Source organism: Phacochoerus africanus, chromosome 11 (assembly GCF_016906955.1).
Source record: "Phacochoerus africanus isolate WHEZ1 chromosome 11, ROS_Pafr_v1, whole genome shotgun sequence".
Lineage (NCBI taxonomy): Eukaryota > Metazoa > Chordata > Mammalia > Artiodactyla > Suidae > Phacochoerus > Phacochoerus africanus.
Genome location: NC_062554.1, coordinates 52,048,993 through 52,076,703, shown reverse-complemented (window position 1 = coordinate 52,076,703; position 27,711 = coordinate 52,048,993). Strand labels below are relative to the sequence as shown.

General features: G+C 50.9%; 1 protein-coding gene across 4 annotated transcripts in view; it reads right to left on the bottom strand.

Annotated features, from left to right (window-relative positions):
- PKNOX2 (PBX/knotted 1 homeobox 2) overlaps nt 1-27,711 on the bottom strand; it is a 306,559-nt gene that overhangs the window by 68,785 nt on the left and 210,063 nt on the right. For all 4 annotated transcript variants that reach the window (XM_047751952.1, XM_047751951.1, XM_047751954.1 and 1 more), the window contains one exon: nt 10,114-10,222. In XM_047751952.1, coding sequence (XP_047607908.1) covers nt 10,114-10,200 — 87 coding nt within the window. In that variant the 5' untranslated portion in view covers nt 10,201-10,222. The remainder of the gene's footprint in view (nt 1-10,113; nt 10,223-27,711) is intronic.

Genomic DNA, 27,711 nt, shown 5'->3' with positions numbered 1-27,711 from the left:
ACCTACACAGGGTTCTACAGTTCCAGTCGCCTCTCTTAGCCCAGGGTCCTTTCCGTCCTGCCTCCCACAGATGCCCTGACCACTGGGATTCTCTTGATCATCTAGCTAGAACCAGCCCTAGATTAAGCTTAGAGCTAAAGAGCCCTGCCCAGATTCTCTGATTGAAACACCCGGAGATGAACATTCCTGACGCCCCGTTCTCAATCCTGAACTGCAACAGGAAGGGTTGGAGGTTGTAAGCTGTGTGTGTAGGAATGCAGAAGTTGGAGAGGCTGAGAGATCCAGCTACTCCGACAGTCTAGTCTGACCAGGAAAATGAACGGGAGAGGCTGCATGGTGCACAGCTTGCCTGCCCGCCTCAGTCGCCCTCACTGACATTGGAATACTTTCCTTTTTGCTAAGCATCGCCCTTTCCCAATTATGGGCAGGCTGTGTTCCGACGACAATCTCATGCCATGGGATGGTGTCACTCCCACTTTACATAGGAGGAAACAGAAGCCCACAGCAGTGAAGAAACTGCTGGAGATCATAGCTTCTGCTGTGGCTGGGACAGGAACCAAGGGCTTTCTGACAAGACGGCACCATGGGAATGGTTGTATTTAATTACTTTTCTTTGAAGGGGAGAATAGGAAGATTCTTGCCCTGAGTGGAAAGGGGCAGAAGAGAAAGGGAGCTGGCGTCAAGTGGAGCTCTACATCCCAGCGCAGACCCTGGCTCTCCCCCTAGTTCTCCCGTATTCACTGTCGGCCCTCTTCTCCCCAGGACCCCACCAGATCTCGAAGATCAATCCCCAAACACTGGTTCTTCCAGGGAAAGGGCCTGGGTGGCTCCTTAATCAAAAGAGGCTCAGAGCTACTGCATTCAAGGCTCAGGGTGTGCGGACCTGAGGAGCAGTCAGCCACGCAGAGCTCCTCCCATCTGGTCCTGGGAGGTGGGAGTAGGTGACTCAGATGAGGGACAACACCAGAGTCTTTCTAGCACCCCATGGAGGAAGTCTGCACAAGACACTGGCATCCAAGGGGATGGAATCCCGCCTTGGCCATTCGCTGCTGAGTGACCTCGGACATGTAACCTTTTGGGGCGTCAGTTTGCTTATCTGTGAAATGGCACTAATGTCCCCTTCCTCCCCCACTGTCATGAGGAGTGCTGTCCCCTTAGGTGTATGGGGCTGAGCAGCCATCACGGATCAGGCTTCCAGGCCCTGAGTACACCATCTGGCCACATCCGCTCATCTGCCTCTCCCCCCACTAGATTGTAGGATCCTGGAGGGCAGGGGCCATGTCTGTTCTGTTTACTGCTGTAGCCCCAGTGTCTGAGAGTGTTCACAGCATCTGTGGGACACAGGGATGACTGGCATGGGTTGGGTGGGCCTTCCCACCAAACGATACTTTTTGGCTGCAGATCTACTTTTCTGATCCTGAATGTGAGAAGTCACAGTCCCTGACCATACATTTATGGGGAGTGGTGGGCATCCAGCCTAGAGCTAGGGACACTGATGTGATTTGGGCCACTTATTCAACCTTTCTGATCCAGGGTCCTCATTTATACATTGGAAGCCATACTTAAGGTACAGGGTGGTCAGAGTTAAACAAGATAATGTATGCAAAGTGGGGGCCTTCATAGATACTCTGCATTTGGTTGCTATCCTTAACATAATCCATACAACCTGCATCCCACACTCAAATTGACCACTTTTGCCTCTGTTACATGTGCTGTCTTGGGGATCCTGGCCCTGCTGGAGGAACCCCCTCTCCCATAAGCACCCAAGGTAGTGGGTGAGGCATGGGCTCAGGCATGGGGAGAGGGGCCGTGGTGTCATGGAAGGGGACCACTAGAGATGTCACCTTGGGCAAATGGCATAGTTCCTCTGAGCCTCAGTCTTATCAGCTAAAAATGGCACTAATAATACTTCTTTTGGGGTCTACTATGAGACTGCATGTGAGACTGCATTGCTGCACACTATGGGGGTTCAGTAAATCATGGTTTCTAGGCATTTTTTTCCCTTTTTACGGCCACACCTGCGGCATACGGAAGTTCCCAGGTTAGGGGTCCAATCGGAGCCACAGCTGCTGGCCTATGCCATAGCACAGCAACACTGGATCTGAGCTGCACCTGTGACCTACGTCACAGCTCACAGAAATGCCAGATCCTTAAACCACCGAGAGAGGCCAGGGATCAAACTTGAGTCCTCATGGACACTATGTCAGGTTTTTAACCCATTGAGCCACAACAGGAACTCCTCTAAAGAATTTTTACTGCTTCTTTTTGTTAGTCTTCTCTGAATCCAAACCCTACTGCTTGTCCACGCCCTGCCCCAGACACCCCAGCACCTACACCTCCCATGACCCCCTACATACACCCTTTTTCCCACACAGCCCTGTTCTTTGTGACATTTACAGGCATGTACCTCCCAAAGGGTCTCTTCTGCAAAACCTGGGCACCCTAGCCTGCGCCTTCCCAGCATGACTCAGCACAGACACCCCTCCTACAGGGACACACTCTCTTCTGATCTGTCAGGGTGGGGCTGCCCATCTCCAGGGCCTGCCCACCAGGCCAGGGAAGCTTTGTGTTCTGAGAACCTGGGGACTGCACAGGCCTGGCCCACTAGGGGCCGCTGAGGCTTCAGCAGCACTGGGCTGGGCTGGCAGGGAGCTGGCCCTCCCAGCAGGGCCAGATCTGGTTTCCTTGCAACCAGGAGAGAGTCCAAGGACCTGGGAGGAGGTCAGGGCTTGAAGCCACTTAGTAAATATCAGGTTTGGCCTCAACAGGTGGGAGGCAGAAGACGCACAACTGATGGTTTGTAGAGGAGGGCGCAGGCCGCAGGGCGCCCCAGGCTTGTACCTGCTCACGGACCAGGTCTGTCTCCAGGTAGAGCAGCCCCTCTTCCCCTGCACCCTGGCAGATCCTCCTGCATGGGGTTGCCTGAACACGCCAATGATTTACATCTCCACGCCTTTGCTCCCACGGCTGCCTCAGCAGGATGTGTCCACGCTTCCACACCCTGCCTCCCTCCTAACCACGTGTAAACTTACCCATCTTTCAGGACTCAGTTAGAGGGAACATCACCTCTCCAAGGAAGCCTTTCCCAATTCTCCACCACCCCCTGTCCCAGGTAGCTTTGACCCTTGCCGCATCTGCAGGTACATCCAACCTTGTCACCTATAACACGTCAGGGCCCTCATTTGTCTATCTCCATGAGTGGACTGGGCTCCCAGCTCCCAGCACCATGTCTAGCTCCAGTAGGCTCCCAGTGTGTTTGTTAAATGACTGAATGACTGACAATGAGGAAATGAAAGAGTGATGTGTTAAAAGGCTCACTGATCCAAAATGCAGAGGAGTCAACCATGGCTCCTCCAAATATCTCCCAAGCCAGTCGGCTCACGGGGAGGAAGGGCTGGTGGCAGGGCCAGGGAGGACCCATTCAGCTCAAAGAGGCTCCTGGACCAGCAGGCCTGGGCCACCTACATTCTGATTCCAGGAAGGACCAGGCAGAACACACTTTGGGAAAGTTACTTAGTGTAAAATGGGAGTCTTAATCAATTAATTAATTTAAAAGGGTTTGGTTTACAAAATGAGGCTTGAAAATGTCCACTGGCCCTGCCGGCACTGCCAGGGTGGGGGTGTAGACTGGGATCTGAGCCCTTCACATCCCAGCTTGGTGTACTTTCCTGGGCACTGTCTGCTCCCCATCTTTCAGTCCATCTCTGGAGGACCCCTCTCTGTATAACAGTCCTTTAGGGTGTGTGTGTTTGTGTTGGGTCGGCAGGGGGATGTTTATAGCTAGAAACACATACTTGATATGCCCACTGTGTTCTCAATAAAAAGGGGAGTAATTAAAGTTCAATCCAATCTTGGCTACCAGAGACGTACAGAAGATAGAGTGAAAAATCAATGTCAGGGTCATGGGTGAAAGAAAGCTGGAAAACACCATTGTACTGTTCATGTCCACACTCTCAACAGCCCCAAGAGGCAGGGAGGGAAGAAGTTATTCCTATTTTACCAACGGAGAAAGGCCCAGAATGGAATATAAGTTCCATTAGGGTGGGAACTATTCACTTTGTACCCCTGGCCTGTAGTACAAGTGTCTGCAAGACCCACAGAAAGCACTTGGTATTTATTATATGGTTGAGTGAATGTAAGAAATAGTACTGCAACTACTTGCCCAAATTTGTAGATTTCATCAGCTGCAGAGTGGGACAGGCCAAGGATTTCTGAACTTCTACCCCGTTGAGTTGGATCACCCCACTCTTCCTCCTCCGCAAACTCCAAGGACAACCCGCACTGCCTGCCGGGCTCACCCATCCCCCTCCCGCAAGCCACGCAGACATTGGAGCTCCTAGAAGATCGACCGGAAAGGGGGGCCAAAGGGTTCCAGTGCCTCAGGCCCGCTGCTGACGGATCACCTGTTCCCTGATTTATTTTAAGCTTTGGCTGCTTGGGCCATTAACTATTTTTATAGCTGTTTAGAGCACTCATCCTGCTTGGAGGCCAAGGGATAGACAATAACATGTCTGTGTACTTGGTAAATATAAGATTTCAGGTAGGTTCATCAAATAAAAACCCTAGGCAGGGCCACAAGAGTAAGTATTTCTTCTAGCAAAGTCCAGTTGATGGTTCAGCATCACCTAAGTGAGGCATAAAGGTCCCACAGTCAGACCCGAAGGCTCTTTTACCCTTTGCTACAACCAAGAATCCAGGTCCGAGTGAGTTGGAGTTCAGGGACACGTCCAGTTTAAAGACATGGGTGGCCCAAGCAGGCCGGGGAGAGAGGTCACTGTGCACAAAGAGAAGAAAGGCCCAGCAGAAAATTTAAAAAAAAAGAAAGAGAGGAGCGGGTTTTGATGAGTCAAAGTGAGAGAAGGCAGGTCACCCATATGGTCCCTGGGTGTTGGCCCCAGGGGCAGAGGGGGCCGTCAATCACAGCCACAGAAAAGGCTTAGGGGGACTTTCAAAGCGGTGGAATTAACTCTATTTGCGGCAGAGCAAATGTGTCTGACCGGCAGCTGAGCAGAAGGCCCTGCAAGGCAGGGGGCTCCAGCCCTTAAAGGGATGAGAGGAATGGAAAGTGTGAAAACATCTGAACCCGCTTCTGCCATCCCAGCTGCATGGCCTGGAAGGGGGAGTGGGGTGAGGGGCATTCATAGTACGGGTCTGGCCATGCCCCCTCCACCTCCAGTTAATGAAATCAGCCTAAGGATCCTAACGATTGATCAAAGCCTGTCCAGCTTCCCCAGATGTCTGCTTCCCTGGTTCCACCCAGAGGGGGAAGGATGCTGGGATAGGGAGGGAAAGAAGGTGCTCAGGGGGCAAGAGAGATGCCCTCCCCAACCTGGCTGGCCCAGCCTTAGCCTTCTGGGTGTGGGATTCATGGGACAGCATCATCTTGACCCCACATCTCCCGGCATAGTGTCCTTCGGTCCTGGACGCCATTCACCTGGCTCTGAGGGTTGTGGGAGGAGGGAGGGAGTGGAGGGTCTCAAGCAAATGCTTGACTTCCTTCTGAAGTCAGCTTCCCACACTGGTCCTGTACTGGGAGTCCTGACTTTGCCTGTCTTGCCTCCCTCTGGTCAATAATGTGGCAGCATCCTGGGTGAATTGCAAAACCCTTTCCATACCACCCATCATAAGTCATGTTACATAAGTGCCTCGCTACCTGCATATCAATTGTTCCTAATCCAAAATGGTAAGCGAGAGCCCATATTCATAGGCGGCTGTGCCTAGTGGGTCAGACTGAAACCAACGAGGATTTCTGCTTTCTAGTTAAATGCTCATGCAGCCAACATGCAGGGGACACACAGACAGAAGAATACTAAACATTGAATACATACACAAATAGACCAGATAAAATATTTGTCTTGCCTATAAACCCAGAGCAGAGGTATTTGTGGAACAGTAGGTATACGTCTGGGTTTGACAAAGAGTAGGGGGAAGTTGCTGATAGCAGAATTTGTGTGTGTGTGTGTGTGTGTGTGTGTGTGCAGTGAGGGTGGGGAAGCTACTGCCATCTCCAGTAAATCCAGTGGTTTCCTGAAATTGCTGGTGGAGCCAAAGAGGGAGAACTCTGCTTGGTGGGTGATGTTGCCTATGGAGTGTTACAGGAAATGGGAGACCTTGATGACATTTCAGAGGTGGAGAGAGTGCATGGATGAAGGGTATATACCCAGAGGGATGACTGTGTTACCACAAAAATTCTTGGAGGGAGACTGCAGTGATATTTGCCACTCTACTTTGAGGATTCCCATTAGTCTCAGTGGGTGTGCTGGGGCAGTGTGAGGAGGAGCTGGGAAGGTCCAGGTGACAGATGGCCAGGCTGAGGGAGAGATACAAAAGAATGGAAAAAGAGGGGAGTGATGTAGGAAGTGAATGGGGGGGACCACACACCTAGTTAGTATCCAGGTCTCCCTGGAGATGAGGGTTTGTTAAACAATCATCTTAGAATTCCACAGCTCCCCCATGACTTGCCCTGCCTCCCAGAGCATAAAGTGAGGGTCTGGATCAAGGACACAGGTGCATCACACTGGAGTTGAGGTATGGAGGTGGACAGCAGAGGGTGCTGTGACTCTGACAGAGTTTAACAGGAAGCCGTAGGAAGGAGGAAGCAGGCCACAGGAAGTGTTCCAGTGGGTTGTTGCTTTGGTACTTTCTAAACTTACAATCTGTCTTTAGTGCACAGAAAACACAGAGTGACATCCTTACAAGGAATCAGAGTTTCACCAGGATGGACTGGGACAGAACTGAGGGGCCAGAAGCTGTAACAGTTATATCACTTGGCTTGTGCCCAAACAGCATGGGGCCATAACCATTACTACTTCTGGACTAAAATGGGAGGGAAAAAAGGCCTCCCGCATTTTTTAATAACTTTATTCCCTAAACTTCAAAAATGAAATTGCCAAGTTAAGAACTTGCTTTGAAAAAAAAAATTCTAATTTATTATAAAGAAGGTCCGGGGCTTGGGAATTTTTTTAATGCAGATTCCTAATTTTCCAAAGTGAGATCCTCTTGTGCATTTGAATAGATTATGCTCGGTATTGCTAGCCCTTAGCACAACGGGAACATTATTAAAATGACTGCATGGGTCTCAGAGGAAGGGCCCTGCTTCTCGTTTCCTTTTTCATTTGGGGGACTGTGTGGCAGAGACTGTCCATTTCTGCCTGTGGAAGAAACTGGGTTTCTGAGGAGCTTATAAAGAGATGTGCCCAGTGGTCCAGGCCTTGAGGAAACGAAGCAGACCAGGTCCAAAAATCATCAGATTAGAACTGAAGGAATGAGGAGGAAGTAGGGGGTCCCTTCCAGAGTGCCCTGTCTAGGAAGTGATTCTCCTGTGTGCCCTGCCCATGTTCCTATTAGGCCCGGCTTAAGAGTAGCTGGTTCTCCAGGGTGACTAGTGGGACGAGGGCAATGGACTAGGGCTTTCCCTGAAGGGGGCTCAGCCTCCAGAGCATAAAGGGAAGGCAGGTAGACCAGTGCAAGTTCCCCAGCAGAAAACTCACGTGGAAGGCACTCCTAGGTGGGACCTACTCCTGGAAGCCCCAAAGAGTGGGGAGAAGGACCCCCGCTCCAAAGCCAACTGGCCTCAAAGTTGAGCACTGTGGAAAGAATGGCCCTTCCCTGTGATTCAGAAGGCTTCGTCCTGTGGTCCTCACCCACTTCCTCCATCCCACCCCTTCCATCCCTGCCCTGAGCTCTCCCCATGACCCCATACCTCACCCTGACCCGTTTCCTTGGGAATCAGCTTGGCTCAGGGAAGGCCCATAGCAATCCAGTGATAGCCGAGGCCATAAAGACCCCAGGCCTTGGCCTGATCACTCTACAGTGGACACAGAGACTTCATTCCTGGACTGCTGGTTCCAAGGAGATGTGTGGCTTACCTGAGGCAAACTATCCTTTGCTGTAAACGTGGTTTTGTGAGGTTCTTGTGGCGAGAACACAGCATGAGAATATAGTATGAGACTATAGTGAGGTTCTTGGGACCCTCAGAGGACAGAGCCTTGGGACAGCCCCTGAGTTGGGCTTCTGCTCTGAGGCCCTAGACAGGGAACTGGAGTCTCCCTTCCTCCCCCTAAAAGGCTACAGCAGCTCCGTGGTGGCTTCCGGGGCTGAGTACCTTGGGGCTACAGCCCCACCTCCACCACCACCCTCAGCAGCTGGGATGGATTAATTAGGCTCCTCTGCTTAACTACACCCGGATTGGCATTCTGGGACAACACAGGCCCTTGCTGCAGCTCTCTTGCTAATCCCCACCAACCCAAAGTCTCCCAGCTGCCCAGGAAGGCAAAACGGCAGGTGGGGCCAGAGGCAGTGAGGCAGTCGCCGCCAGCTGTGCCAGTCTGGTGCTCTCTGACCTCGTGGTCCTGCCCTGGTCTGTCCCTAAGCCTTGGGGATGGGGTGTGAGCCTTTGCACCCACCACCTGCTAAAGATAGGTGGTGTCCCGGTTGCTGTTCCTATTCCTACCATGGAGCCTGAAGAGCAGCATCTAGCTACAAAAGAAATGGAGCCAATGTTCCAGCCTCTTCTTCAAACCCTGGGGAACAGATGGGGGTGGGTCTACTCCACCAGGAAGGAGGGTGCTTGTCTTCCATCATGGTCCTGAGGTTCCTAGGTCTTCCCTGGTCCAGGCCTCCCTTCTGTCCTTCGTTCTGACTGTAGAGGGAAAGGCCCTGGCTTCCTTGCACCCCTGGAAGCTTTCAAATAGAGGATCTGTGCTAATGCCAAGTCCAACCCATGGTCATTTGAAGAAAGCTCCTGACAGGAGCAGAGGGTCTGCTGAAGCTGAGGGCAGGGTAGGGAGAGCCTAGGAAGGAAAAAGGAGCTGACATGTAGGAGTAGGGGTGGGGACAATGTGCCTTAAGGTCACTGCTTCTGGACTTTTGCAAGAAGAGTCAGTGGTGGTCCACATGCTGGACATCCTCTAAAGTGGTCGTTTCGTGGGGGGATGAGAAGGATGGACAGGGCAGCCACCGTGTGCTCACACCAGGCTGGGGGTGTCGGGGTCAGAGGACCTAATGTGAGCTGAAGCCTTGCCCACCCTGGGTCTGCATCTTCACGTCCTTTCCACGCAGCAGAGTCAGCCGCGTGGTCCAGGAGCACGGCCATGTTTGAAAGGCTAATGAGTGAGGGATAGTGGTGAGAGGCAAAGACCAGTGACTGAGAAAGACTAGGAATGACCGCCTGGCACACAGTAGTCGCTCGCTGCACATTTGTGAAATGAATGAAGGAATAAACTAGCCAGCTGCATTTCACGTTACAGATTCTCAATAAATAATAATTGCATTAATATTGACTTGAGAGACCAGGGCAGAGAACACAGGAGAGTGAAAAGGTTGAGCCTTCTGTGAACCCACAGCCTCATGACTAATTCTGGGTCTCAAGAGCCAAGCGTGGAGGAAGAGGAGGTGCACACTGACGGAGCAAAGATCAGAAGTGACTGGTCTCAAGGATGCTAGGAGCCCAACCCACAGAGGCTGCCCAGGTTTCCAGAAGGAGGAGAGGCGAGAACAGGAAGACGGGGTGAAGCCGGTGCCTCCTGCAGGAGCTGCAGCCAGGCTGGGAGTCTCAGAAAGACTTGGGGGACTGCTGTGTCTGAGCTGAGGGATGGAAACTGGGAACCAGAGGAAAGGGTGGGAGGGTGTAGAAAAACAGTCCTGGCCTTTTTCTGGATAAAAGCCGAGGGGGGTCCTGAAGAGAAAGGAGATTCCACCGAGAGGCAGGCGGAGACCGTGAATAGGGCATCTGGTACGAAGGAGCCCCTAATCAAGCAGCGTCCCCTGATACTCAGAGGCAGACCCAATTCACCTGTACCTGGGTCTCCCCGAGTGAGGGGTTCAGTGTGACTGTCTGATGTCCGCTCTGAGTGGGAAGCAGGGCGGGTGGCAGAGACCATGACTAGGTGTTCCTGGCATGCTGGTGACAGTTTCCCATAGGATCTGAGCTCGGTGCTTTACTAAGGGCAATGATCCCTCCAGGGGTCTGGATTTGCTGGGCTCTCTCAGAGAGGCCTCCCAGGGCTGGCAGAAGAGCCCAGAGAGTGGCCGGGACACAGCCGAGGGAGACCTGGCCCTGCCCTCCACCCATGGGAAGGCCACCACACCCTCCCGTCGGTCAGTCACACTCACCTGCGGGCTGTCCTGGTAGGGTGGGGGAGGGACATTCTGCGTGGCCATCATCGTCAGAGCGGGGGCTGGGGAGGCATGTTGCATCATGGGATGGATTCACATGGAGGATCTGTGGCAGGAGAAAGGGGGCCGCACCGTTAATAGCTGCTCGCAGGGAGCCCCGGGGACCAGCCTGCTGGATGTGCCCCCAGGCCAGGCTACCAGGAATGACAGGATATAGCAAGGGCTGCAAGCCCTCTGGGGTGACAAATGAGAGTTAAGGAGAGAAGGCTGGGTGTGCAGGAGCTTGCTGTGCTATTCTGACTTGAAGGAAACAATATTGAAATCATATGTAAAACAACCTGTGCGCCCTCAGCCGTGCTTTGTTCAGCACCAGGTCTGGCCTGGTAGGGGTGGGAGAGAGGTAGGAGATGGGGAGGGGGCTTGGCTGGTGGCAGCACAGGGGGACTGGAGGCCATACGGACATCCCACAGGACAAGGGTGCTTCTCCTTCCCCAGGCCTCCTGGAACCTCCCAGGGCAGAAGGCCCTTCACCGTTCCAGATCCTCCGTCCCTGCCCTCAGCGTCTCCAAGCAGACCACGAACCCCTCCCAGTTGTGCTCACCACACCCCCTAGTGGTGGGTAGGGCCGTGGGGCGCTGGTCCCCTGCTCAGACTGGAGGGTAGAGTGAGCAGCCCAGGGGCCACCACTTGGAGGTGTTCTGGGAAGGGAAAGAACTTCCAAGAGCTTGGGCGTATGACCACGGCCACATGGCTGTTGCCTGCACATTCTACCAAGAAGACTTTGCTTAGCCTGTATTCAACCGAGTTCAATAGCACTTGGGGCCGGAAGAGCCGGCAGAGCCAAATGGTCCTCTTACAGAGGAGGGAAGTGTGTGTCTGGGTGTGGGGAAGTGCTCGTGAAGCAGAGATGGGACCAAGACATCAAGATTCCCCATTCAGGTCTGCTCTACTGTACCACATGCCCTCCCAACCCCAAGCCCTGTAAGCAAGCTGCCCCTACTGGCCTCAAGGTTTCTGCTTGAACCAGAACATGGTGGAGAGAGCCTGGCAGTGCCTCCCCAAAAAACCAGAATGCTGAGAGGGCTGTTTAGCTGCAGTAGATGCCCTGAAAATTTTGGAGCTGGAAACCATGGCTAATTGCCTGATACAGGCCTGTCCCTCCCTCATGGGACACAGGGACACCTGAGGACCTCCGTGGGTGCAGAGCCTGCCCTTCTCCTAGGTGGAGGGCACTGATGAGCTTTGAGAGGCTGACATCAGACTCTCCCTCTTCCCCTCCTTCCTCCTCTCAGGCTCCACCCTCTTCCTGCCTGAGGTCCTCCCACCACCCCCTCTTGAGACCTTCCAAAACGTTCATATACCTGAATTCTGTGGGGATTTAAGGGTATTTGAGAGAGGACTAAGTCAAGGGGAGGGTCTCCTGGGCCCTGTGTGGGGTGTGCATGAGTGTGTGTCTTGTTCTTTTTCAGGAAGAGGAGGAAAGATCAGCTCTGGCTGACCTGCCTCTGAATCACCAGGAGTGTTTTGACCTGAAGTGCACATGAGAAAGCGCTGGAAACCCAGGCATTCATTTGATGAATGTTTATCAAGTGTCAACTACATGTAAAGAATTGTGCTGCAGGTGTGGAGGGATAGATGAAAGGAATCAAGGCCTTCTCTCCAAAGAGGGATGTCCTGGGCCAGCAGGGAAGAAGAAAGTGAATAGAGGGTCCAGTGGGAAGCCATAGGGAGGGATGACTTGTCCTGTGCTGAAAAGGCCGTGACCACAGGTAATTCCGCTTGGCCTGGCTGCTACCTGAACTTCGCCACTTGTGCCTCACTTAAGAAGATGGACTGCCAGGATGTCCTTGCAAAGAAAGCACTCAGGGTCACCCCATGTCACACACACTGGGCGCCAAGACCCAGGCTTTACTTCTGCAAAGAGGCTGGAAAAGGAGCCCTGAAGGGAGCCTCACTCTGCAGGCAGGGGAACCAATGCCTAGTATCATGGCTGAGGCTTGTCCGAGAGGTGGGATATCACCGAGAAAGTAGAGAGGGTAGTGGGAGAGGATAAAGACTCCTTGAGACATCAGAAAGAACTTTCAGAATGAGGACTTCTGAGATTAAATTGGGTGTGGAATCTCTTTCTTTGGGACCCTGAGGGGATAAAGGAAATACTGATATTTCAAGGGTGTCCAGGCTCATCCTTTCCTGGAACTCTGGCAGACGGGGTAACTCTGAACCGGGCCTAGTGGGTCTTAAAGACCGGATCCCTTCCAGGGAACGTCAATCTTTGATGCTCTTTGGATGGGAAAAAGCAAACCGCTGTGAGGCTGTAGTGCCAGAAGCCTCCAGAAGGGGGAGCCCGGGGGCAGAGTCTGGCTGCAGATTTTCTACCCTTTTAGGGGCAACAAGTTCCCTTCCACCTCGGGTTTGGGTCTTTTGGTAACCGAATTCCACGAATGAGAAAGTCATCGTGAAGGCAAAGCACAGGTATCTCAGTGAGGAGGATTTGGACTAAATAGAGGACTCTTTGGTCTGCATTCTTTTGTTCACTGTCCAATGAATGGAGGTTGGGTCATTTTAGAGTCCCTGTCCAGCAATATTTGCAACAGCTGGAGAGCTGCCCTACCTAGGCGTAAAGAGCAATGGCTAAGAGCAGTCTGCACCAAGAAACAACCACCGTCCAAACTGGGTAGAGTTTTCAGTCAGGCGGCTGCTGAGCTGTGGGGCAGGGGCCAGAAGACACGGGAACAATTTTCTGAGGACACAGATGGCCCTTGCCCCTCCTCCTCTCTGGGGTCACCACAGGCCACGAGGGCACTGCCCCACTGCCCTCTGGGGGATTCTCCTGCAACAAAACAGGAGGCCTTTTCATCAGGGGCTTAAGTTTCCTTCTCTGCTCACTCAGGCACAGAAGCTCCTGGTAACCTGATGCTGGGGGAGACCCCGTGCGTGTGCGCCCATCACCATCTCCGGAAGTTCCCTCTTTTCTTCACCCGCCTCCTCCTGCACATGCGCTCCTTCCTCCCATCCGCTGGCCTTGCGGGGCCGAGGGTCCACGTGGGACCATCCCCGGGAGGAGTGTGGGGATTTGACTTCTTGGAGGCTTGGGTGAGGCTCCACAACCTGGGTGCGGGGAACTCCTTGAGCTATCGCTGGGCACCCAGCCCTTTGGGGAAACCTGCCGGTTTTGCACTTTCTTGGGAGTATGGAGGGGAGCAGCAGGCCTGCCCAGGGCTTCTGAGCATTAGTCTGTAGCGTCTCTGCCCCGCCCTGTCCAGAGGCCCCAGCCCTCTGTCACCAGACACCAGGGCACTGGAGGGAGCACAGCCAAGACTGCAAATGGAGGACACACGAGGAACAACTTACCACCGAGAAATTTCCCAAGGCGAAAGATTGTTTTTAATGCTGAAAACCTTTATTATATGGCAGCTAGGAGGGAGGAAGAACAAAACAAAACCCTAATGCAACACTCAACCCCATAGTGATATCCAAGAAGAAATAATAATCTCACTGATATTATCATCAAAAGGAGCTAAAACTGTCATTTTACAGAGCTCAGGAGTCCAGGGAGGCAGTGTCATGAGGTGGGGTGGCTGAGGGGGCAGGAAGGACACCACTTTAGGAAGGCGGAAGGGGCAGCCCAGGGGCACCCACTCCCTCTGTCTTCTCTGCTCTGGCTCCCCAGCCCTGCAAGGTAAGGCCCTCCGCATGGAACCCTAACTCCAATGTGTTGACAAACAGGCTTAGGAAAAAAAAAAAAAAAAACAAAAAAAAAACAAGCTCGTTAGAAAGGAGCTCATTAGGACTTGTTGACATGAAACCCATTAGACCAATTAACATTCCATTAACGGCCTGGGGCACCAAGGGGTTAATGCTGCCCGGCTGTAATTGGGCTGGGGTGTCGGGGTTGGGGGCTCAGGGCCTTAAGGATGAGAAAAAGTCTAATTGGGAACTCTCGCATTTGTTCTTGCTCCCTGACCCTAGCTGAACCTCGGCTGTTGGGCCTGAGGTAGGAGAGGGGAAGGGACCAGCTTCCCTGTGGCTCCACACTGTCCTGCCCCATCACCCCAGACTGGACCCTGGGCGGGTGGTTGGCACAGGATAGGGTGGGGGGACATGTCCACCCTTTTGGACTCTGACGGTCGTGTTTTCTTCATGTACACTTCCCACTCTTTCCCTCACCCCTACCTCCTACTTCTGGCTCAGGGCTCTGAGCGCTGAGATATAAGTCTGCCCTCCTCTCCAGGACAAGTTTTCCGTGATGTTGCCCACTCAAATGAAGCTTTGGAGAAGCTAGAATCCTTGAGGGCCCAGAGCCTCTGAAGAGTACTGTAGTTCAGGGCAGAGGGGTCCGGGAGGGGGTGGGGTGTGAGCAATGGCCCTGGGCCTGCACCGCTCCCTCCCTTCTCTCCTTCCTTCCCCATCAGGGCAGCGAAGAGGCAGTGCTGAGGCCCCCAAGCAGCCCTTCTCCTCTGTCCTCTGACACAGGCTAGCAGTATTTTATTATTTTCCTTCCGTTGCTACAACTAGAGGCCTTGGAAGTTCCATTCCTGGTCTGGGCCTCAATTTCCTCATCTGTAACCGCCGATGATCAGACAGAGCCTGTGCTTAGGGTCAAAAAGTCTGAATTCCACACCCAGCTCTGCCACTTCTCTGTGACCTGTACAAGTCCCTCTTGGACTACAAAATGAGGGAATTCACCAGAATATTCTGAAAGCCTTTGCAGAGATGGTTAGCACTCAATACAAGCTTTGGTGAATAGAATGGAAATAGTTGAAGCTTGCAGCTTCATTCCAAAGGCTCCCTCATTTGAGAGTGGGGGAAGGAGGCCCCTGAGGCCAAGAGAGTCAGGAGCCCTCCTCGGTACCCCCAGCTCAGGAGCTCCCAGGTGGCTACCACTCTCTCCCCCAACCCCAAGTCTCCCCACTCTGAGCAGCTGCCCAGGCCTGGGTTCTGACGTCTAGACAGACTTGCAGGAGGCTGAAATAACACAGTGAACTCAGCAGGAGGGACCAAAAGGCTGCATTAGTAACCTGGCTGGCTTCAGCTTCTCCCTCTGGAGCAGGCTTCTCAACCCTGGCGTAATCCCGTTTATTTTCCTTGTGCAGAGAGCCTGGTCCACAATCCAGTCTCTAGTCCCGCTCCCTTCCCAAAAGAAGCCTGTAGATGGCGCTGCGGAGCCCCACTTTAATTGCATTATATAACATAACCTGTTTACTAAATCATGTAATCAGTCGCCTTAGGATTTACAGCTTTGGATGTGTATAGAGAATTGGACTTTGAGTCAAATTTAAAAACAAATAAAAATGAGAGGCAGCTGTTGCTGATAGTGTGATATTCATCTTTTGGAAACAAATTCACCCCACTGCTATAAATTATGCCTGGAAAAAAAAAGTGTTGGTGGTGGGAAGGAGTTGGCTACGTCTCCTATGCTGGCAACTCAGAGCGATGAATCTTGAAATAACGGTGTCAACCTGTCACTGATTTCATGTGACTCTGTGGATTTATCTAAAGAAACACAGGCGCGTAGACACACACACACACACACACACACACACACACACACACACGTCTCCTTGCAAAATCCAATAAAGGCTAGAAGCCACAAGCTGAAAGCTGAGTGGCTGTAGGGACTCAGTGGTCCCTGTGCCCTGGGGCGTGGCGCCAGCACGGGCCTGTGGTCCTCTTTGCAAGTGGGTCCACCTCCTCCCTTTTCCCCATCCCCAAGGCCATTTTGCTTTTTGCTCTTTATCTGGAATAACAATATGACCCCAGTGGGGCTGGGTCAACTGGTCTCACTTTTGCACTCACTGACCCCAGCCTGGGGATGAGCTAAAGCTAACTTAGAGAGCCAGTCTGGGGAGAAAGAGGGTGATTATCCACCCTGGATCCCACTGTGTCCACAGTGTCATAGGGGGAGGCTTAGTAGTGACGCAGGCAGAGGATTCGGCCATGCCCTGGGTGTGAGTGAGGTGGCTGGTAATCACGGGCCCATGTCAGTCACCTTCCTCGCCCCTTGACCAGCTTTCCTAGAAAGGAGTCCAGTTCTGCCCCACTGGCCCTGGTTCACTTCAGGGCCCAGAGCTCCAGGGCTCCAGCCTTTCTCTCCTTGCCTCCCTCCGTTCAGCTAGTTTTCAATTTGGCTTCCAAAAAAAATGGACCAGGGTCCGAGTTAGGAGAGCACCTCTCCTGCCTGGCTCCTGCTTCTCACACCAGGACCAGAAAGTGGCAGAGCCCCCACCGCCCCCTGCCTTGGCTGTCATACCTTTTCTGGCTTCAAAAAGCCGCTTGATATATTTTACAAACTGAAACAGCAATTTAATTCCCCCTGATAGTGGCAATTGTCCATTAGATCTTCCTACTGAGGAGCTTAACAATAATTCCTTTCATCCAACTGCTTGCTTCTTCTTGATCTGAGAATCAATCCCATAAATAGCAGGCAAGAGTTTTCACATTACTCTCCCCCTCCAGCTTTTAGCATTTTGATGAAGATTCTCATCTCCTCTTTAAGCACTTTACAACTTGGCAATTTTTCCCTCTTTGGTTCCTTTAAACAAAATAAAAAAAAAAAAAGAAGAAAGAAAGGGAGGAAAAAAGCATGCTAGCTGTAAGGGTAAGCACAGCCCTTGCATTCTTCTCCCAGAGAAGTGGTCTGTACCCTCTCCTGCTGGGAAGCAGGGAGATGGTGGCAATGACCTCCCACAGTCACCTCCAATCTGCTTTAAAGCAGGTGCTGCTCTGCCCCAGAGACACCACTGGCCTTGTCCTAAATTTCACACTCACCCACAATGGGGTCCTGCTTTTGCCAGTGATGCCTGACTTAGAACATATTTTCCTTTCCCAGGAACCCCCTCCCCTTGTTGCTGCATCCCAGGAATGGGGGTTAGCGGTCATGCCAGTTCCAGTCACTGTAGCCTCTCCCCAGGCCTGGAGCCAGGCCCCCGCCCAGCCCTCAGGCAACTCTCGAACCTGGAGATGCGGTTCTGCCCTCTCTTTTTCATCTCCAGCTCCCTTCATCTCTATCCAAACAGCATGAGTGGGAGAGATGGGGAGGAACAGAGGAAGGAGAGAGCTTGAGGCCTTTCATTCAATTATTTTTCTCCTCTTTTAAACCATCCAGGCCGCCGTGATGGTTGGGGCGGAGGAGGGCCCTCCAGTTCTGTGGGAGCGGCTGGGGTGGATTGCCGGGGCAGCTGGGCACCCCGGCCTGCTCCCCGGGGGCCCATCACGTGCTCCCTGGTCTGCACACACACGCAGAGAAACAAATCTAAAAATGAACCTGGGGACTGAAATCCCCCTCGACAAACCTGATTCCCAGGTTTATTATTATTTGTCGAGAGCTGACAGCAGCCGCTGCTCAGGAACCGAGCTGAGAAAACAACACGGCCTGGGCCCCTGAGGCTCACAACTCAGCAGAGACAGACAAACAGCTCAGCCGCTGGGGACCCCCTGGATGGAAGGAGTGCTTCTGCTTCTGCCGCCCCACCAGTCTGCTCCCTCCCGTCAATCTTCCTCTTCTCCAAGGCCTCGCCAGGGAGGATGGCATACCCTGGGAGCTGGGAAGAGGGAGGGGGGGCAGGAGTAAGGGGCAGGGGCGGGAGCAGCTGATAGAGGCAAGGGACCCTGCAGTGCTCTCAGGTTCTCCTGGAAAGAGAGGATGCTAAGAGGGTGAGCCAGGCCCCTCTTCTCTCTGAGAAGGACTGTACCACACAATCTGGCTGAATGATATCTAGTTCCACATTTTTAAATTACCTCCAGAGGAAAAAAAAAAAACAGTCAAGAGTCAGGGCTGTGGAAGCCAGGGTCCTCTGGGCTCAGTTTACCATTGAAAAGCCCCTCATCCCTGATACTTCCTGACTCAACCAACAGAATCCTCCCTGCTTGGTCTTTGTGATGACCCAGGCAAGCCCTGGAGAAAGAGGAAGGGGGACCAGGTAGAGTTCACGGCAGCGAGGTCAGCTTGGGGGAGGAAAGGACACCAGCCAGGCTGCCTTGACCCTTGGTCCTCACTGCTGCTGGAATAAGAGCAGGTGCCTTATGGGTCAGCCCCGGGGAAGGCAGGATGGCATCTGCCATGTGAGAGGAAGTGATGCTGGACAGTGAGTCCATTCCTGGGCATCACCGCTCAAGCCCCAGCAGAGCAGACATGCCCTCTCCACCTTCTGAGAGATGTTTCCTCCATGCATTTACTGTGCTTCTCATGTGCGGGCAAAGCCTTCTATATTACACTGCTGTGCCTTTTCTTTTGCTCAACAGCCTACACGTCCATGAAGCCTTCCTTCACTTCACCCAGGACGGTCCTCTCCCTGGGAGCCTTGCCACCAAGCCGGAGGGCCCGGTAGCATGATTTAGTGTGATATATGTTTCTATGTTATGGAAAATCTACTTCCTAGCCTCGTGTCCCCTCTTGCCCATGAACCCTATGCTTCCCAGCAGATAAGATCATGGTTTTGCCTTGCATTTCCTTCTGAGGGAAAAAAAGTCTGTGCAGTATGGTTTTACGAGGTCTACATCCTTTTGGAACCTGACTATATATATATAATTGTAATTATACAATCTATATGATACATATATACACATAAGAATTTATATATACATATATATATAATTACAATTTAATGTCTTTGATTTACTGTTAAAATGTAAAACAAATAAATCTGGGAAGGCTAAATCTTTAAGTCCCAGCAGTCATTTACACTTCAGTGAGAATGAGTTTGTTTCCCTGAAGCCAAATTTTTCCAGGGTGTTTGGGAGGAGATGATAATACAGAATTAATAACGACTGTCATGTACTAAGCCCTCAGCAGCCACCAGGCATTATTCTCAGCTTCTTTCATAGATACCCCATTTGAGGATATGAAAACCAAGGCTTGGAGAGGTTGAGAGAGTTTCCAGTGTGACACAAGGCCTGATTTCAGAGTCTGAAGTTCTCACCGAGAAGTCTTGGGGCAGAGGAGGGGAGACCCAGAGGGGGAGCTGAACCCTGGAAAAGGAGCAGGAGCATGACAAGGCTGACTGTGAAAATCCTACTGTCTGCAGTCAGAACACCCAACATGGCTGTCCTTTACCTCCACATGCCTTGAATTTCCAAGAGTCACATGATATCAACACGTCTAGACATCCCTCATTTGCCAAATTTAGGCTTTTGTATCCCATTGAGGGGCACACACTTTATGCCGGGGATGGTGGGGGGCGCTTAAACAGCAACACTTCATGTCTGTCAGCCTTGTCTTCTTTGGACAGCAAAGTGTGTGCAAATGTATTTAAATATTGCATTTGCTCTTATTATTGCATAAAAACGTGTGCAAGATGGAAACCTGAAAGTGCTGATAGCACTGATAAGAAGTCGGGGTCTCATAAACACAATGCCACCCAGGCAAAGATGGAAGCTGCTGGAAGAGGAAGGTCTGAGCCTCCGTCATGGACTTACTGGACTGTGGGTTCAATTATGAAAGGAAAGAACAAAATCAGAAAACAAATATGGAATGAAGGAATATATGTTTGAAGACTGCAGGTGAAAGGTGTGTGTAATGAGAATCTGATCGTGTATCTCAGCTGCGGGGCAGAACCTGGGGAGCTGTGCTAGGAGCAGGCAGGGGCTGTCCATGCCCTCACCCACACCCAGCAGGCAGCTTGGGGCGAGGGCTCTGACTCACATTGGCTGGGGTTCCAACAGTGTCTCCTTCCAGCCCAGCTGGGGTGGGGTGAGGTGGAAGGGAGAGTGCAGTCAGCCTGCTCTCTGTGACTGTCTCTGGTTTTCCAGGGACCACCCACAGTTGCAAAGAAGTCCCTGTTCTGGAAGGAACTATGCCGTGACTCATGGGCTAAGAGGTACCTGGCTGTATCTTTGGAAAGCCTGTCCAAGAGAGCAGTACTGACTTTTTTTTTTTTCAGGTCGGGGTGCCCCACCCTTAGGAAGCATCCCATCCTTGTCACATCTCCTGGCTTTATCCCTCTGCAGAATCCCCTTCCTTCGAACCTTCCTTTCATAGAGGCTTTCTTCCTCTCTCAGCCCAGAGAGCTTCCAGGCAGTGTTCTGATGGGGTGGCCAGTGAAGACACCTTTTTAGGCCAGCAGTGAGGTTATTATCACAGCCTCTGAAGCAGGCAGCAATTCAACGAAGTGCAGAGGACCGAGCTGTGTCTTCCTCCCACTGGCTCCTGACTGTCCCCTGCCAAGCTCCATCCCCCTCAACCTCCAGCCTTGGAAGGGGTCTATAGTTCTCTGGTTTCTAACAAGGAAAACTTTAGTCATATGCCCGCCCTTTCCACTGCACTCAACCAGGGAGAAGTGTTTCATAGCAGCAGCAGAATCTTTGAATAGTAGCAGCTTGTCTGAAAACTATAATTCCCATCAAACCTTAATTCTGCCTTTTGCAATGACACCTCATTCCCGATCATTGCGGTCAGTCTCAGTGGAAATAAAGAGTCTTGTCTTCAGTACAGAATCGTCGTGGACTTGAAGTTCAAGATTGCGCCTCTACTTTCTCTTGGAAGATGGGCCCACTTCTCAGGGCAGGACAAGGACAAGGGAGGAGAGGAGGAAGAGGAGGAGGAGACAGTTTCACACAGTGGACTCTGGCCCTGGGGGACCAATTAGTGGACTCTGACTTAGAACAGAGAATGATCTTCTGGGATCTAAACACTTGTTAATCTGGGTCTTCCAGTGTCTGGCCCGTTCAGGGAGAAGGAGTGAAGCCTCCTGACTCCCAGGTCTAGAGGTTCTGCCCAGCGCAGATTGATCTGGGCTGGCAGATCAATTGATCTGAGGTGTCTGCTGCCAGAGCTGGTCTCTGGGGAGGGGTGGAGGAGTCAGTAGGAATTCTCATCCAAGACGCTGCCCTAAGGGTGCAGGTGGCCTAAGGCCAGGCAGATCCCTGCCATGGGCAGGTCTCTCTGGTCTCTTTTTTAGGGCCTGGCTGTCTCGAGTCAGAGCATCTGCTCTGCAGTATTGGGAAGAGACGTCTGCTGCCTCTCTGTTCTGGAATCATAAAAGTGGAAAAAAGGATCTCACGTAATGAGGCACCTGCTGTGGGGAGGGATTATTTCACTGACAGGGGTTGTGTTTGTGCTGTACATGTGAGCTGAGAAATGTGGGGACAAGGGGGTAGGAGCTGAGGGAGATGAAGAGGAAAGGAGGTCCATGTAAAATGATCACCAAGGAGAGGTCAAGGAGAGAGGTCCCCCAGGGGGACGTTCAGGGGATGCTGAAGAGATTGGAGGGTTCAGGGAACTGTCTGTGGTGGGAGGCTGCTTTCTTCTCACTCCTTAGCTTCTTCCCCAACCCTAGGGGCAGTGTTGGACCCAGGGCTCCAGGAGAGCAGACTGCCAGAGGGCTAGCAGAGCAGTCATGAGGTCTGACTGCTTCCCTGTACAAAGGACAGGTTCCATCCAAGTCCATGCAGTAAGTTGGAGATGGGGTCCTTACAGGAATCCTGCAGTCATTTACTGAGCACCTACTATGTGCCAGCTTCTGTGCTGGGCAGAGGAAATTCAAGAAGGAGAAAACAGAGACAACTGAGTAGCATAGATAAAAATATAATGAAATGAAGCAAGATGGGTGACTTCAGATTTAAAGGGCTCTCAAGAGCTGAATAAGAGAAATGAAGAAAGGACTTCTGTGGTGGCTCAGTGGGTTAAGGATCAGCATTGCCACTGCTGTGGCATGGGTTCAATCCCTGGCTTGGGAACTTTCTTTCTTTCTTTCTTTCTTTCTTTCTTTCTTTCTTTCTTTCTTTCTTTCTTTCTTTCTTTCTTTTTTTTTTTGCTTTCTAGGGCCACACTTGCGGCATATGGAGGTTCCCAGGCTAGGGGTCTAATCAGAGCCACAGCCACAGCAACATCAAATCTGAGCTGCTGAGCTACGTCTGCAACCTACACCACAGCTCATGGCAATGCCAGATCCTTAACCCACTGAGCAAGACCAGGGATGGAACCTGCAACCTCATGGTTCCTAGCCGGATTTGTTTCCGCCGAGCCGCTATGGGAACTCCATGGCCCGGGAACTTTCATACACTGCAGAGCCAGCCAAGAAAAAGGAGGGGGAAGAGTAACGCAAAAAGGAGCAAACAAAATCTCAGGCCTTAACACATAGTGGTGAAATTTTGGAACTTTAAAAAGGAAAGAAAACTAAAAGTAGATTCTCACTGCAAGAGTGTAAATAACAAGTGGTGCAGCAGCACCTTCAAGATCTAAGAGGAAAAGGTTTTGAACGTGGTAGCCCTGAGCTGAGCGTGGCCAGGTTATCAGTCAAGTTTGAAGACAAGGTAAAGTCCGTGTTGGACACGTGAGAACTTGGAGTTTATTTCCCTCCCATCCGTCTAAAAATAACCAGAGGTGGTTTTCCAGCAAAACAAAGAAGTTGGAAGAGGAGGACAACATACGAGAGAGCCGCAGCCCAGGCTGACCCAACGGGAGGGAAGGTGGCCAAGGGACTGTGGGGGCGGGCGTTAACCTGGGGGCTCAGAAGAGTCTAGGCAGCGCCAGGTGGTGAGGACAGGATTGCATTCCCTTTTCTGTGGTCAGATCACAATTTAGTTCTGTAGTTAAATTACATTTCCACCTTACAATCAGTCTCTAGCCAGGATGCAGAGGTAACTACAGTTATTTAACAATAGATTTATATTCTCAATCTTAACATAAAGATAACACATAGATGGTTATACTAAACAGTGTAACACCGTGTGCTATATAAACAGACACACTGTGTTATATATAATACTACAAACTCGAAGTAGACGATATCAAATATAATTTGATCAAAATAATACAAATTGGAAGAATGAGAATGTGTGTTCATTTCCCAAACTTCCACAACAGGGAGTTCATAGATAAACACATACATTAAAAAGAGGGAACTTAATGCACATTATATAATTTATGCACTAAATCACTAAATCAGAAACTGTTTGCAGAACTGACTTTGGGCCATGAACCTAGTGGGTAGAGGTGGGGGAAAGAAAGGAGGCTTTTTATTCTATTTTATTTTTTCAACACTGTGTGCTTTTCCCTCATACACATACTTTACTTTTAATTTTTAAAATAAATCAATAATGAAACATCTATATAAGAGAATATAATGAAGTAGATTAAAAATTATTGTGGCTCAGTAGGTTAAGAACCTGTCTAGTATTCATGAAGATGCATGTTTGATCCCTGTCCTCACTCAGTGGATTAAAGATCTGGCATTGCCTCAAGCTGAGTTGTACATTGCAGATGCGGCTCAAATCCAGTGTTGCTGCGGCTATGGTGTAGGCTGGCAGCTGTGGCTGCGATTCGACCCCCAGCCTGGGAACTCCCATATGCCACAGGTGTGGCCATAAAAAAAAAAAAAAAAGAATGGACTAAGAAGATGTGGTACATATACACAATGGAATACTACTCAGCCATAAAAAAGAACTAAATAATGCAATTTGCAACAACATGGATCAAATTAGAGATTCTCATACTAAGTGAAGTAAGTCAGAAAGAGAAAGATAAACACCATATGATATCACTTACATGTGGAATCTAAAATATTGCCCAACTGAATCTATCTACAAAACAGAAATAGGGAGTTCCTATCGTGGCTTAGTGGTAATGAACCTGACTAGGATCCATGAAGATGCAGGTTTGATCCCTGGCCTTGCTCAGTGGGTTAAGGATCCTGCATTGCTGTGAGCTGTGGCATAGGTTGTAGATGCAGTTTGGATCTTGCATTGCTGTGGCTGTGGGGTAGGCCAGCAGCTCTAGCTCCAATTCAACCCCCAAACTGGGAACTTCCACATGCCACGGGTGCTGCCCTAAAAAGCTAAAAAAAAAAAAAAAAAAAAAAATCAAAACAAAACAATATAGAAACAGACTCATAGACATGGAGAACATATTTATGGTTGTCAAGGGGGAGTAGGAGGGAGTAGGAAGGACTAGGAGTTTGGGGTTAGTAGATCAAACTATTGCACTTGGAATGGATAAGCATAGGGAACTATATCCAATCACTTGCGATGGAACATGATGGAAGATAATGTGAGAAAAGGTGTGTGTGTGTGTGTGTGTGTGTATATGAATAACTAGATCACTTTGCTGTATAGCAGAAATTGACAGAACTTTGTAAATCAACTATAATAAAAACTTTTTTTTTTTAAAAAAGGAGTTGATCTATTTATTTTGACCTGAAAATCTCTGTATTACATAGCCTAGGTTAACAGTATTTAAAACATAACATTAACTGTGTTCAACCAAACACCCAAACCAATAAGACACAGTCCCTGTCTTCAGGGAAGCCCTGTCTGCAGCCCCTTTCTGTATCCTTTGCCTTCCACCAAGCAGCCTTCTTCTTGAACATCTCCCTCATTCAGATTTTTGCAAGACACAGATCTCTTTACGTCTCAGAGAAGAGCTGTCTCATGTGTATTTCGAGTAAAGAATGCAAGCTCTTGACTACAAGTCATCAGGTTAAAGATTGGCCTAGATGAAGCTTCACATACAAGTAACCGGTGGGGGGAAGCCAAGTGGGGAAGGAAAACCTGAGAACTACAGATGTCGAGGCTAAAAGGTCCACCTCCGTCATTCCACGAATGAAGAACATACATGGGGACAGATGGAAGTTTCCTCCATTGAATTAGAGCCCAGAAGAGAGAGAGAGCTGGCCATGTCACCAGCCAGAGGCAGGAAGGCAGCCTGTGAGATGCTGAAGGCTGGAGCCCAGGCCTGATGCCAAGGCCCCACTGAGTGACCCATGGGAGAAGGTGGGGTGTGAGGGGCTGGGGTCCACTTCAGGAGCTGCTCAGGGTGCAGATGGCTTGACTTTGAGAGGAGACCTGGAGAAATCGGACCAGATCATGCTTCCTTAGTGTCCATGGAAGCTGAAAAGAAGCCGCTCCGATGGGGGCAGGGTGGAGGATGTTGGGGAGGGGGTTGAGGAGGAGCTGTCACCACATGCCAGGCTCAAGTGAGGTGTTGTCTGCTATGTTATCGCATTTAATCCTCACACAAGCCCTGTGGGGTAAATATTATTTTACCAGTAACATGAAGATGGCGAGGGTTAGAAAACTGAGGTCACATAGTTTGCCCCAAATCCCACAGTTGGCGAATGGCAGAGCTAGAATCCGAGGCTGGGCTGGCCTGTTCCCAAGTCTCTGCTCAAGGAATCAGAGGGTGTCAATACTTATGTGGTGGCTAAGACAAGAAGTGTCCTTCTCAAAAGTGTCCCTCCCATACATGTGTGGTAGCTAAGAGAAGTGTCCTTCCCAAACTGGGGTACAGCAAACCCTGCCCCCTTCCTGCACCCTAACTATGAACTCAGCCCCTCTACCCAAGCTGTGAATATCCAGGCACATCGGCTGGTTCTGGGGGACTAGGGTTTATGTTGGCCCAACAGGACTCTGAAAACTCCCCCTTGGAGAAGAGGAACAGCAACTGAAGTTCCTTTCCTCCCAGCTCTGAACACTGACATTGCCTCTGAGGACACAGAGCCTGTTGTGTTGGCCATGGAGGGAGATGACTGGGTGGGAGCAGGAGCACAAGGAAGAGGAGAGAGGCTAGAAGCCCGGATTCCCTCCACCGACCCCCAAGGGCACACTCATCGCTCTCACCCTTCCCCCAAGATGCTCCCCTGGCTCCCTCAGCTCCCCCACATCTCCCTAGGTACCTCCACCCCCACTGAGCCTCTGACTTTAGGGGGAGGTAGGCAGGCCCCGGAGAGTATGTATGTCAGTTAGGGGTTGTCGTTGACACGTGGAGATCATTAACGAGGCTTATTTTTAAATTGTAATTGCAAAATGTAAATGCTCCCCAAACTGATGTGTAATTGCTACCCCCTCCACCCCAGCCCTTCCCCTCTGGTGCCAGCTTTGCAAGGAGAGAATTAGAAAATAAAAAGGGGGTGGATTATGTAAGCAAAATGATTTTAAAAAAAGAGAGCGAGAGAGCTAAGAATTTAAGTGAGACAGCTGGCAGCTCCTCTGATTGCCACACTTCCAGCATTAGCTGCAAAAATTGTCCTTGCCGACTGCACCCACCCAAGCAACAGTGTCAACTGTATTCAGTCCAGACTGGCACTCACTTGGCAAGATGGTTCAATAGTCAGAGTGTGCGTGTATGCACGCATGTGTGTGTGTGTGCATGCATGCGTGCCTGTGTGTATGTTGCGGGGGGGGGGATGGTCAGGGTGACATCTGAGATGGCCTCTATCTTATCTACAGAAGCTGTCCATTCTACAGAAAGACACAATCCACAGAGGCGTTAGCAGTCCGTCAACCCATGTCCATCCTTCCCTACCTTCCACCATGTAGGGACAGTGGGGCACCTCCTTTCTCAGGCACTGCCTGGCACTGGTAGCATCAGCCAGGGAAAGAGGGAAAGAGGACTCTGCCCATTGAACTTCCTCTGGAATAGGTGGCTTGGCAGGAGGAAGCCCATTCGCTTGCAGGCCCAGAGATGTCACTGGACTTGGGTCACAACACCTGTCCACACTGTTCACCAGCAGTCTCTAACTCTTACTCCCACTTTTTCCTTTTACCATCCCCTCACTTCTTCAGGCCCTCGCCACAGCCATGGTCTACAGTGAACTCCTTTCCACGTCCCTGTGCACAGGTTCCAAAGACTGTTGAAAAGATTGTCCGCCTTTCTCCCACGTGGGCATCACTCAACCCATACTTGAGTGAAACCCTGAGTCCTGGGATCTGCCCTTTTCCCTAGAGCCCCAGCAGGCTCTCCACCCCATAACGCACACACAACACAGAGCTCCCCAAACACCCAGAAGGCACAGGAAACAAGGTGACCACAGCCAGTTCTGCCACAGGCAGAGGTGAGGTCCTCTTGAGTCTCTGTGGCTTTGCTAACTACCTGCCTGGGGAGCTGGACCTACGGACAACTCTTGCCTTCTTGCTTCCCCTCCCTCTCTGGAGGGAAACTAGCTTTTGTGAGGAATTTGGTCAATGGATATTGCCCCCCAAATGAAGCCTGGGAAATTGGAAGGTAATGGTGGCCCTGAGACCTCAGGGAAACTGACAAAGTCTGAGGCAGGGTCCTTGGGAACTGGGGCCCAATCTCACCACTATGGAGTCAGCCCTTGTCATGGCCTACTGAAAAGAAAAAAAGGCTTGTTTGGGATAATTGGATGTCTAAATCCTGGCCTATGCTGATACTTAGGTCTGTGAGATCATGAAGTTACTTAAGGGGATTAAAAAAAAAAAACCCGGATCTGATAAGAGGATTAAGTAAAATTCTCTATTCAAAATGCTTTATACATTATAAGGAACTAGTTCTCATCGTCAACACAAACACCTGGGATGCAGCGTTCTCTGTATTCACCAAAAACACTTGGGGTGCAGATTCCTTACAAATCAAGATCTCTGGCATGAGGTCCAGGAACTGAAGTTTTCACAACCCGCCCCACCTGGGGTGGGGGATAGGCTTGCCCCTAAGGGCTGTAAAGCATCAGTGTCATCAGTGTAAGCAACAGCCCCTCCATCTGTATCCGTAGCAGTTTACTGTTCGTGGAACACAGAGAAGAGAGAGGTGCACAGGGACAAGGCAGAGTACCGAGAAAGAGTACCGAGTTGCGTTTTCTAAGGCTGTGTGTGCTAAGTGTCAGCGAAAGTTATGGACTGGTTCTCAAGGTTTTCAGGAGAAAA